At 40.2% G+C, this 13,463-nt stretch overlaps 1 protein-coding gene across 1 annotated transcript in view; it reads left to right on the top strand.

Annotated features, from left to right (window-relative positions):
• Slc9a7 (solute carrier family 9 member A7) overlaps positions 1-13,463 on the top strand; it is a 193,015-nt gene that overhangs the window by 104,505 nt on the left and 75,047 nt on the right. Inside the window, exons 6-10 of the mRNA XM_038316726.1 lie at positions 7,204-7,309; positions 8,203-8,344; positions 10,912-11,017; positions 11,154-11,242; positions 11,333-11,446. Coding sequence (XP_038172654.1) covers positions 7,204-7,309; positions 8,203-8,344; positions 10,912-11,017; positions 11,154-11,242; positions 11,333-11,446 — 557 coding nt within the window. The remainder of the gene's footprint in view (positions 1-7,203; positions 7,310-8,202; positions 8,345-10,911; positions 11,018-11,153; positions 11,243-11,332; positions 11,447-13,463) is intronic.

Raw genomic sequence — 13,463 nt, 5'->3', positions numbered from 1 at the left:
TCCAAAGCTACAGAGAAACCCTGTGTCAAAAAAACCAAAAAAGGGCTAATTTAGGTTGATCTGTCATTGAGGAAAGGAAATATAGGATTCCATCTTCTAGTGTATCTGTAGAAAATGAATGCTATTTCTTCTTGTGACTCAGTATGAAATGATTCCCCTAGTCTTTTTTTCCCCCTTCGACACAGGTAACCCTGTTACCCTCCATTTTAATCCTGTTTCTTATGTACCCCTCAGAGTCAATCAGCATAGCAGATTTTAAAATCTCTGATCCAAATTAGTTGTTCAAAACTAATTCTCTAGTTGTACCACTCAGTTGTCACCTTTTGATATGTTTCCAGTGTGCTACCTACCTGGTCACTCTTCCTAGACCTCTTTTTTTGAGACAGGGTTTATAAGTAGCTGTGAAGCTAGTCCTAGAACTAGATCTTGTGGACTAGGCTGGCCTCGAATTCACAGAGATCCACCTGCCTCTGTCTCCCGAGTGCTGGAATTAAACAGATGCACCACCATGGCCCAGCTATTCTTCTTTATAGCTCTTGGAATTAAGTCCATTTTGTATATAGAGATATGGGTACTTTATAGTGAGCATTCACAAATATTAAATATTTCATAAACAAGTGATGTGTTCAAGAAAAGTCAATTGAATGAACAGATCAGGTTCTTAAGATGCCTTTCTTCTTCCTGTGATCCAGCTATTCTGTGATCTGTAAAGGGTCTTGCAGTGGTGGGATAGTCTGTTGCATACTGTATTAGTCAGCTTTGCATCACTAGAGGAAAATGTTGGAGACAGTAACTTAAGAAAGAGAAATGGATTTTCTTTGTTCATTTTGTTTTGTTTTGTTGTTTGTTTGTTTCTTTGTTTGTTTTTGAGACAGGGCTTCTCTGTATAGCCCTGGCTGTCCCAAACTTGCTTTATAGGCTGGCCTCCAACTCAGAGATCTGCCTGCTTCTGCCTCCTGAGTGCCGGGAATAAAAGCATGTGCCACCACCACCCACTTAAGAAACCTCACTTTGGGAGGTTTAGGTTGAAAATCAGGTATTCCACAATGCTTTGGCCATCTGGTAAGTGTGTAGGATGGCGATGGTGGGGGTATATACTTAAGTAGGTGGTAATATCCCAAGCCAAAAGCTCAGAAATGGTGAGAAACTAGGGTCCCCCAGAACACTAATTGAAGTCCCTTCTCTCAAAGTTCCTCAGCATCACCTAATGCTGCTTCCTAGAGGACCAACCCATTTTATGTGAAAGTTTACAGGACATTCAAATTACATCCCAAAAAGGGCAAACCCCTTCCTTTAGAGGCAACTTTCCCAGTCTGTTATCCCTACATCATTCTCTTTTGGATACTGCCATCTACTGTGGATATTTCCTCACTGTTGTCTGGCATAGATTTGTACCACAAAGTTCCTGACTTGCTTTCTAAGATGATAGCAGGAATAAAGAGGAGTTAAGATTTATACCAGATCTAGGTAGCTGTCTGTTGTTAATGGTATTAGACATGCTTTTATTGTCATGAGCAATTAACTATGTTTTGCTTTTACTATTGGTAACTATAACATTTTAGGCAAGCCATGTTTAAAAGTCAAAAAGGTTTTTTGAAGTTATATAATATAATCCTCTACTTTGTCAAATATGATAGTTATTTTTAACTACTCACTGATTGGTTTAAGAAATACTAGGGCATTAATAAAGAATACCTTTGAGTATGCCTATGAGGGTGTTTCCAGAGTAGATTAATGGAGGGGGTTAAGACATGCCCTGAATGTGGGTGGCACCACTCCATTGAAAAGAGACAAAATCAGCTAACATGAGCATTCATCTGTCTTTGCTTTCTGATTGTGAACACAGCATGACTAGCCACCTCATGCTCTTGGTAACATTCCTTTCCAGCAACGATAGCCTATATTGATTAAACCATGGGCCAGAATAAACCTTTCCTCCCCTAAGTTGTGCTTTTCAAGTCACAGGTATGAGAAAAGTAACCAGTCCACCAAATCTTTGGACTTTGCTGTGTGCTGAATTCTTCAACAGTTGATGGCTGTTGCATGTCTTCTGCTTGCCCCTTCACAATTACCTGCTACCCTTTCCTCTTCCTCGACCCTAGAGGCTGGCCTATATGGAACATGTCAAAGGTTCCTTTGCTTTCTGATTTCCCATTGGATTTGTCTAAGTGAATGCCACTGGAAGGAGGATGGAGGTATAGGAATCCTTCAGAACAGTTGTACCTCTTCATCAGAAGTAACAGCTCCTATCAAGGAACCCAGTCCCAACAACTCCAGGTTCTTTTAACTACTCCTTGTTCTTGAGCTTTCAGACCTATGGATATAAGTTCCCTGGTTCTGGCCTCTAGCACTGTCTTCTCCCTTCTGTTTTCCTGTACTCTTCCTACATTTTTATAAATAACCTCTTTATAAAGCTTTTCTTTTTTTAATTCTTGGTTTTTCCAGACAAGGTTTCTCTATGTAACAGTCCTGGCTGTCCTGGAACTCCCTCTTTAGATCAGGTTGGCTTTGAACTCACAGAGCTCTGCCTGCCCCTGCCTCCCAGAGTGCTGGGATTAAAGGCATGCACCACCATCTAAAGCTCTTCTTAGTTTGCTGTTTGAGTGTGCCATTTGTTTCCTTCTAAGACCCTCTCTGACTGATAGAGTCTGATGCCCAGGATCTCCTGCTCCTAGACTGCCAACTCTGGATACTGTTCATTTTTCTTTGCTTCCATCAGTGTTGAGTCCCTGAATCCTCAATGTAGCTGATGTGGATAGAGTCCCACACACAGCAGTCTACAGTGGACAGATGATGTAACTGAGGAATGAAACCTCTCATTTAATCATTGAGATTTGGTGGATTTCATTACTGAAGTGTAGAGAAGCCCGTGCATTGCAGAGTTTTGTTTTCTTACCCATAAATGGTAATATTAGCTGCTTCATAAGGTTTTATATGAACTGAATTAAATTAAAAAATGCTTAACATGGTTATCTGTTTTATGGTAAGTCATCAGCATTTGTGATTATCATTGACAAATTTTCTTCAGCAGCTGGATTTTTTTAAAAAGGCAATTCTTATAGTATATACTGGTAAACTACTAGAGTCAAAGTTTTGCATGAGGAGGCCATAAATGTAATTCATGTAATAAATTATATGGAACACAGCTTTTTGAAAAGTCTTATCCCTAATGGTTTCCATGTTGTGTAACCTGTCACATCAGGCTGAATGGGAGAAGTTGACTTTGTGTCTTGAGATAGCATCAGTGTTGTAAGAATATGTCCTCTAAGAAGCATTGCTGGCAGGCATATAGCCTGTTCCTACTAGTTTATGTCATGATAAAGAGGTTATTCTGTTATTCTTCAAATCCAAATTAGGTGTTTATCTTTTGTAAGTGAATTAAAATTTTTGAAAAGCAAAGCATGTTGGAGGGAATGTTACTTCGAGATGTCCTTTAGTCCCTAACAAAAATAGAGAAAATAGGACAGCAAAAGAAAAAACCCATAAAGGAAATAGCAGACTTGCAGCAGGAACAGTAAGGCTTGGATATAAAAATAGCACCTCTGCAGAGGAAAATAAGGGGTACTGATCATTTTGAGTGCTATGAAAGCCAGAAATTTCCCTCCAATATTTACTCACTAAATAAAGTAAGGGTCCCCACTGAGCATAAATACTATTAGCCTGTATGGTGACACTTGAAACGGAGAGGGAATTCAACGTTCAGATTTGCTGATGCGTATAAAGAGACTGAAGTAGGTCAGAGGCTGTGCGAGTGATCTGGGTTATGACCATCAGATTGTACAGTCTTTACAGAGTAAAGACTCTTGTACAAGTTTGGCAAATTGAGTTCCAAACCTGGAATCCTTGTAAAGGTGGGGAGAGAGAACTGATGCCATAAAATTGCCTTACAACCTCCACACATATGTGTGACACACAATAACAATTTTTTGAGACTGAGTCTTACTATGTAGTCTTGGCCAGCCTGAAACCCATTGTATAGACCAGGTTGGCCTCTAACCCATTGAGGTCCACCTGCCTCTGACTCTTGAGTGCTGGGATTAAAGGCATGTGACACTATACACAACTAATAATATTTTTTAAAAACAAATGCCCATGAAAGATATTTCTGGAAGAATTGACCCATTCCCCAAAGAGGAACTGCTGGGGCTATTGAGTTTGATTGACAGGCCATTAAAAGAGGAAGACAGATTGAATTCTAGTTGGGGTGGGATGGAAAATGCTGGAATCAGTGGATCTCAGAAAGTATTGGGGAAATGGTCATATTTAACAGTTCTAGGCAAAACTAGATTTATTAGTTGTTTGTAGCTGCTGTGAGAAAATTCCATAGCTGAAGGTAAAATAAGGAAGACAGAGTTTATTTTAGTGTATGATCCTAGAGTGACAGAGTCTGTTGATGCTGGGGAATGCATGGCATGCTAGCAGGAGCAGGAAGCTGGATAATTGCATTTTCTTTCTTTTACATTTGCATGTGCACCCAGGGAGTTGGGGGAGGGGAGAAGTGGAACAAGCCTGCAAACCTTCAAAGTTTGCTGCCCCAGTGATGTATTTCCAGCAAGATTCCACCTGGTAAAGGTTCCATAGCCTCCTCCAAACCACCATCTGGATACCAAGTATTTAAGTACATGAGCCTATGGAGGTCATTCTCATTCATTACACTGCATCAGAAAAAGGAACCCATACACTAACCTTGCCACACCTTCATTAAATCTAAGCAACACTATCAAGTTGAGGTTGAATAGCATGTAAACCTAAAGAAAAATGAAGTTAACCCCTTGAATAAGAAAACTACAGTAATGGGGTTAGACTATGAAAATATGATTCATCCTAATGGATGCAACTTTCTTCTGATTCCAAAAGATGCTAAGGTGAATTAAGAGAGTGATAGAGGGCTGGAGAGATGGCTCAGAGGATAAGAGCACTGCCTGCTCTTCCAAAGGTCCTGAGTTCAATTCCCAGCAACCACATGGTGGCTCACAACCATCTGTAATGGGGTTTGGTGCCCTCTTCTGGCCTGCAGGCATTCACACAGACAGAATATTGTATACATAATAAATAAATAAATATAAAAAAAAAAGAGAGTGATAGATAACCTGGTGTAGCTTCTATCCCAGTACTTGGGAGACAGAGGCAAGTGGTTTTCTATGAGTTCAAGGTCAATCTATATAGTGAGATCCCATCATCATCATCATCATCATCATCATCATCATCATCATTATTGCCAGGTGATAGTGATGCACACCTTTAATCCCATGACTCAGGAAGCAGAGGCAGGTGGATCTCTGTGAGTTTGAGGCCAGCCTGGTCTACAGAGTGAGTTTCAGGACAGCCAGAGCTACACAGAGAAACCCTGCCTCAAAAATCCCCCCTAATAGGAAGTAATAGGCATTACAAAAGAGCTGTCTATGCCCCTGGCTTGGAAGAACTGAAGAACTAAATCATAAGGCACCTTGAGAAAAGAGCTCACAGAAGGGGGTCAAGGAGGAACCTAGCAGAGAGAAAGAGGTTATTTTATAGTCCATTTTCTTTAAAATGGGCAGACTGAAATGATAGTTTCAGACAGTATGTGTTTGGGTTATTACACTATAAAGAAAGGGGGAAAGTCATTGTAAAATTTACACAATGGTTATTTTTGAGTGAAGGGGGCTTGAGATTGGGATGGGAAACATGTATATGAAGGGGGCTGGCAAATTCTTAGATTGGTAAGCAAACTGACTTTCTTCTAATTACTCACTGAACTAAGCATTTGGTTTAGTGTTCTATTTCTCTAAGTAGTAGTACTTTTGGCTACAAATACCAGAAAACCTGGCTGATGCAAGCTTAAACAAAAATAGATGTTTATCTTGAATCCCACCTGAGAGAACCATGAGTTCTTTCCTAGCTGGGGGCACCTAGGACCTTCTTCACCTTTCTATTATATTACTTAGGGTTTTCAGTGGTACTTCCATTGCCTTGTGGAGGTAAGCTGGATGCGTGTGCCTTTCTCTATTATCTTCTGCAGATAGAGGCCAGGGATATTGTACGCAGGTCAACCCCCACAGCAAAGCAATTATCTGGTCCCAAATACGAGTAAGGCTAAAGTTGAGAAACCATGTTCTAGCGGTAAGTCTCAGTGTGTATGGACTGAGAATATTTGGGGTTCCCCAAAACCCGTTCAAGGGGCCCATCAGGTTAAAAATGATTTCATAATAACAGCAGTACCTTATTTGTCTTTTTACTCTCATTGCTCCCATATGTACAATGGGGTCTTCCAGAGGCTGCACAAGAACATAGTATTATTATCTGTCCCTTAGATATAGAAAAAAATTGTGAGAAACATCTGGTAATCCAAGATTTTAAAGGGATTCCTTTTTTCCCCCCAGATTTTTATTTTAGAAAGTGTAGTTTTTATTAAAATATTTCATGTTAGTATATAAAAGTTATTATTTAAAATGCACAAATACTAATTTTTATGCTGTATTCAATAAATATCAGTATTAGGAGCACAGGTCTTAGAATATAAAGGAGTTTAGAGGTTAAAAGTTTCAGATACTGATCCAGAGAATCATTGGTTTTTAAATGCTTCAGAAATGTGAAAACTGGGAGAAGTGTAATTATGGCCTGGGCATGGCAGTGCATGTCTATAATCTCAACATTCAGGGGACTGAGGCAGGAGGGTTGTAAGTTCTACAACAGCCTGGGCTATATAAAAGACCCTTTCTTAGTTATTTATTCCCTAACAAGTATAATTACAGGTGGTTTGTCATGGAGAAAGCCTTTATCAAGTCTATTCTACACCCTGACTCTGTGCTGAGTTCTGGGAGTACTAAGATTTAAAAAAAAAAAAAGATTTCCATCTTCAAAAATTTGCCAACCCACAAAAAGAGACAAATTACATAAGTGGCTCTACCTCCCTCCCCCCAATTTCTATACAAGGTATTTTCAGTATATTGGCGGTATTAGGGCTGTGTACTTTGGTGCAGACAGCAGTGTACTTAGGTGCAGGGGTCATCAGACTCAATGATCACATCAAACCTCATCTAGATTAGAAGCTTAACATTTTCCCTTTTATCATTTACTAGACAGACCATCTGTCTTTGACTATTACTAGCTACCAAACCACCTTATACCTACCATCTAATAGACAAATAGCCTCTATAAACCTGCAATCTGTAGTTTAACGGGAGAAGCCAAAACTAATATCTGTACTTTGGGCCTCTATTTCAGTGACTGTGTTGGCAATCTTTAATGAACTGCATGCAGATGTGGATCTTTATGCTCTTCTGTTTGGAGAGAGTGTCCTGAATGATGCTGTTGCCATTGTACTGTCCTCGTAAGTAACTGGTTCTGCAGGGAGGTGGGGTAGGGGTAGGATAATGTTTCCGGATTTGTCCCTTAGCAGCATTCAGGATGCTGGTGCCAGCATAGCATGGTAGCTGCAGCTTAAATTAAATGTAGTTGCTCTGGGTAGTGCTTGGTAGACTCCATGTTTGTTATTTTCAGTTCCAGTGAGTTTCCTTATCCCTTGGGGATACAGTTTAAGACCCTTTGTGGATGCTTGAAACCATACTGAACCCTGTTGATGATTTTCACATACATACAAATACATATCTATAATAATAAAGTTCAGTATATAAATTAGACAAGTAGAAAGTTAGCAATAGCTAATATTAAAGTAGAACAATTAAAATGTTTCAGTTGTAATAAAATTATGCAACAAGCTTACTCTTTTAAAATATTATTGACCTTTTCACTAACGTAATAAATATTTTATGACTTCTCTTTGGCAGATCCAAATTTTCAGCAACACTACTTTTTCTTGTTGGAAACGTTATTAAGTAAAATAAAGGTTGTTTGAACATAAATGCTATAGTCTGATAACCTAAATGGTTTCTAATGGACTAATAGTCAATTAGCATATACCATGTGGATAAATTAGTCAAAGTAGTGATTCATGACATGAACAGGATCCAGCTGGATGGTTGAAGATTTCATCATACTGTTGAGAACAGTACATAATTTAGAACTTATAAATAGTTTATTTCTTGATTTTTCTATTTAATGTTTTTAGTTTGAGGTTGACCTCAGGTACTAAAAGCACAGAAGGTGAAATAGTGAAGGAGGGTCGGGATTGTTTAGTGTGTCATGATGTAAAACCAGTGTGGTCATCTTTTCAAAAATAAAAACAAAAACAAAACTTTCTCTCTCTTTGTTTTTAAACTCCAGGTCTATTGTTGCCTATCAGCCAGCAGGACTAAATACCCACGCTTTTGACGCTGCTGCCTTTTTTAAGTCAGTTGGCATTTTTCTAGGTATATTTAGTGGCTCTTTTACGATGGGAGCTGCAACTGGTGTTGTGACTGCTTTAATATCCTTTTAAAAAAAGTTTTGGTCCCTGCCTGGCTACACATACATGATATTGTGTTTGCTAAGAGAAAGTTCTCAGTTCCTCCTTTCAGCTCAGAATCTTAAATTGATTGTTCTCCTGAGATGTGGTACTTCCTCATCTGGGTCAGGCACAGTGGTTGAGCCCCTAAGTAATAATCTGAGAAAAAGACTGGGAAATTGGACTCTGAGAATTATAAAAGAAGAGGTATTTGAAAATGGGGGTGGGGATATGTTGAGGTATCTGAAGTGGGATGTAGGAAGTTGGGGTACATATGATCAGAATACATTGCTAGCATGCATGAAATTGTTAAAGAATAAGTAAAGCAAATTTTCCCAGGAGTGTGAAGGAAGGAAATACGATCAATGAAACATAAAATATACTAAATAAAGATGGGGAATTCAACTCTATATTTTGCTTTGTCCTTACCTTTGCCTCTTCTCTCCCTTTCTTATAACCCAGTTGGAACACTGATTATAGGGGATGAAGAGACTGAGGAACCCAGAGGAGGCTTGCAGTCAGTGACCACTGGTCAGGCTGTACTTTAGCTTCTGGTTACTGGTGCTGTCTGCTGTTCAGGGACTATGAACATTAAAGTAGCCATAACTAACCCAGAGTAATTGGTGAGAATTATTGAACTTTCCACTGTGTCTTCCATGACAAAGGATAGTATGATATTTAGTTTAAAATAACCAAACATAAAGAGAAAACAATGGAAAGAGCTCTCAGTCCCTCTACATATGTGCTGAATCACAGTACTCTCTTTGATTGGCATTACTAATGGATGTAATACAAACCACATCCATTTTATGTATAACCAGTATAGATAATATGGAAAATTATTAGATTTTTTTAGCTGTTTGATTTTTGTTCTAGTCTTTGAGATATGTATCCTTTGCTCTTTGCAAAATCTCAGCTGTGCCTAACGACATTTTAAATGTTGAGAGTAGCTAGCAGCTACTTTGTTATAAAACACACATCAAGCTAGCTTTGTTTAAAGGCCCGGGTACTGAGGGCTTAATTGCTCAGTGAACTTGTTTGTGAGTTGCTTCTATGTTGATGGCATATTGAATGGTTGTGGTAGGAGGAAGATTCCCTTTGTTCTCAAAAGGAGACCTCAGTACTTCATTGCTGTTCCAGGAATTATAGATTTCTTTTTTTTTCTGTCCCATACGTGGGTCAGGCCTTAATCATGGAATTTAGAGCCTTAGGAGCCTGTCTTCCCAGATCTGCCTAAGGCCTTCCCAGTCCTATGAGAACTAACCTGTCAGTCAAGCCTGCAGTCAGAAATTTATTCATAGAATCATAGTAATTCATTCGCTATAGAGTTCACCCATTTAAAGCATACAACTCAATTGTTTTGCATTCCTTATGTCATTAATATTGAAAAGCATGGTAATATATAATAAAATTTGCCTCAGTACACAGTTTAAAGTAAGTACAGGAACCAACAAAATGACTCAACAGGTAAGGAGTTTTTCCACCAAGGCTGATGACTTGAGCTTGATCCCTGGAACCCACATGGTAGAAGAAAACTACTCCCTACGGGTTGTCCTCTGACCTTCACTTGCTTTCTTAGCAGGCACACCCCCCCTTTCACACACACACACACACACACACACACACACACACACACACACACACACTATTTTAAGTTATTAAATACACATTTTAAGTTTTTAAATACATTCACAGTTTTGATTATCCCTTCCTACTGCCTGTTTTCAGAATGCTATTCCTCATCTCAGACAGAAACTCTGTACAAATTCAACAACTCTGCACTCCAGCTCTGACTCTGGTAACCTGTATTCTACTGTAAAGTTTCTTTTATTTTGTATGGTGGTGGGGTGATCAAACCCATGACTGAAAACATGCTAGGCAAGTGCTTACCATTCAGCTACACCACCAGCCCCTGGAAAGCTGATATTTTAAAAATTTTGTTACTTGAAAATTGAGCTCAGGGCTGGAGAGGTGGCTCAGCAGTTGAGAGCACTGACTGCTCTTCTGAGAACCTGGGTTCAATTCCCAGCACCCATATGGCAGCTCAATTCTGTCTGTAATCCCATTTCCAGGGTATCTGACACCCTCACACAGATGTATATGAAAGCAGAATACTAATGTACATACAATAAAAATAAATAATTTTAAGAAAGAAGTAAAATTGAGCTGTGTGTGGTGGTGCATACCTTTAATCATAGCACTTGGGAGGTAGAGGCTGGTAGGTCTCTGAGTTTGAGGCCAGCCTGATCTACATTGTGAGTTCCAGGCCAGCCAAGGCTAATTAAAGAAACCCTATCGAGGGTTGGGGGGAGAAAAGAAAAAGAAGAAAGAAAAAAAAACTAACAAAGCATGTGTGACAGAGTGGTAGAGAACCAGCCTAACATGTTCAGGGCTCCTAAGTTCCATCCCGACACTGTAACATTTAAAAAAGAGAGGTATACCAAGGAGGTATAGGGGATGGGTGGCCCTTTGAGAGGGCTAAAAGAATGGGGACTTCAAGTGTCCCTGCTGCCCATGCCCAGAGCTGCTGTCCTTAACCTGGTGCTGACGTGACCAAGTTTACTAAGCTGCACTGCTTCCCCCTGCTGGAGACAGCGCTCTTTTTCCTGATGTCCTGGAGCACGTTTCTTTTGGCTGAAGCCTGTGGATTTACAGGTAGGTTCTCAGCAGAGCCTGTGAGAGAGGAAGAGGGGAGGTAGGCTGTATGGCTCACCTGCTGTAAATTGTCTTGTCAGGTGAATTTTTTTCTTGCCTCTTCTTTCTCACTGATTTTTAGCAACTCTTTTGACAGGTGTTGTAGCTGTCCTTTTCTGTGGGATTACACAAGCTCATTATACATACAACAATCTGTCAGTAGAATCAAGAAGTCGAAGCAAGCAGGTAAGAGAGGCCCTTGAGCCTGATGGACTGCCAGGTAGCACAGCAAGAGGACTGCAGAGTTCATGGCCTCCTCTTTGCTTCTTCATGCAGCTTTTTGAGGTGTTACACTTTCTGGCGGAGAACTTCATCTTCTCCTATATGGGCCTAGCACTGTTCACCTTCCAGAAGCATGTTTTCAGCCCCATTTTCATCATTGGTGCTTTTGTATCCTTTTCTCATTTATTCCACATTGTAGACAGAGAGGTGACCTCTGTATAACCACTGAGAATAATCATTTGATTGCCATCTCTGTTTTGAATGGATAAGCGGGTCAGTTCTAGTTCAGGATATTTGGGGGGAACTTCTTAAAGCAGAATGTATTTCATTTCAAGTCTGGCTGTTTTTCTGGTATTTTCTGTTCTAATTTAGTGCTTGATAGGCTATTATTTGTTTTGTAGAGCTCTGTCCCGAGTAGATATAAAAGTCAATAACCATGTCCGTCTCCACAGTTATTTTTAACATGTCATTGCCATGTTAATGTAACCCAGGCAGATAGTTTCCTGATTTTAGTGACTAGAAGGTTCCAATCCTCTTGCTGTCAGCCGCATAATCCTGCTTGGCTAGCCATACCCCCATGCTGCCCTCTCATGTGAGTGGACAGTGACCATGCTCTCACCCAAGCTGCCCTGCTGCTGTGGGTTATTCTCAGAGAGACTCCTTTGGTTTTCTGAAGCAAGAAGGAAGGGAGGTTTGCGAGGAGGGAGAGAGGAGAAGAAAGAACAGATAAAAATAATTGATAAGATTAGAGGGAAAGAGGAAGGAGAAAAGAGAAGACAAAATAAAATACATAGTTCTTTGACTTTGGCTGTTGAGAATACAGTGTTTAGAGAGGGGACACTTTGGATGCTTGGCTTAGAAAGGACGGATGTTACTTGAGGGAACAGGATAATTGAGTTAGAGGAAGGGCAGAGATGAGAGCAAAGAAAGAGATATTTTGATTGAGGGAGCCATTATGGAGCTAGCAAGAAACCTGGCACTAGAGAAATTCCCAAGAATCCACAAAGATGACCTCAGCTAAGACCCTAAGCAGTAGTGGAGAGGGGGCCTGAACTGGCCTTGCCCTGTAGTCAGATTTAATGAATATCTTAAATATCACCATAGAACCTTCATCCAGCAATTGATGGAAACAGAGGCAGAGACCCACAATGGAGCACTGGGCTAAGCTCCCAAAGTCCAGTTAAAGAGTAGGAGGAGTGAGAATATGAGCAAAGGGGTCAAGGCCATGATGGGAACACCCACTGAAACAGTTTACCTGAGCTAATGGGAGCTCACCAACTCCAGCCAGACAGGGAAGGAACCAGCATAGGACCAAACTAGTCCTTCTGAATGTGGTTGACAGTTATATGGCTGGGCAGACTGAGGGACCACTGGCAGTGGCACCAGGATTTGTCACTACTGCTGGTACTGGCTTTTTGGGAACTCATTCTCTTTGGATGTATACCTTGCTCAGGCTAGATATAATAGGGAGGGCCTTGGACCCAAAGCAATATGACTTACCCTCTCTGAGGAGTGGATGGGGGGTTGGGGGACAGGTGAAGGGGGTAGGAGGAGGGGAGGAAGTGGAAACTGGGATTCGTATGTAAAATTATAAAATATACTTTGTTTTCTTTTTTAAAAAATAAAAAAGGATACATATAACCAAAAAAATATAATAAAAAAGAGAAAAAACAAAAAGGGCGGGTGTTGAGTACTTAGCAATGGCTCAGTGGCCAAGGGTTTGGCTCATTTGGTGTTAGATATTATTGTTTTCATTAAAGAAAGATTTTCTGGCCCTGGATTTCAAGATCCTATCCCCATTGTTGGACATTTGCTTTCTCTCTCTCTCTCTCTCTCTCTCTCTCTCTCTCTCTCTCTCTCTCTCTCTCTCTCTCTCTCTCCTTTTTTTAGGCCTCCTGGGATTCCTTAACTCTTAAAATGTTGTCTTCAAAGAGTATTTTTTTCCTCTGGGATTTTCATTTCATGTGCAAGAATGTGGGGGCTGTCCCTTCTTAACTGCTGGAGAGAGACAGTGCTGGCCTCCTAGTCTAGGGTCTTCTTAATGGCTTCATTAAGCTTAGAATCTGTTAGATTAGTTTTTCTTCACTCAGACTTAGCTTGTTGCTCTGATTTGTATTTCCTGCACGTCATAGTAGTAGAGATAGTGGAGGAAGGCCTTGTTTATAGATCAGGGCCTGTTGGCTGG

This window comes from Arvicola amphibius, chromosome X (genome assembly GCF_903992535.2).
Source record: "Arvicola amphibius chromosome X, mArvAmp1.2, whole genome shotgun sequence".
Taxonomy (NCBI): domain Eukaryota; kingdom Metazoa; phylum Chordata; class Mammalia; order Rodentia; family Cricetidae; genus Arvicola; species Arvicola amphibius.
This window is presented reverse-complemented; position numbering and strand designations above follow the sequence as displayed.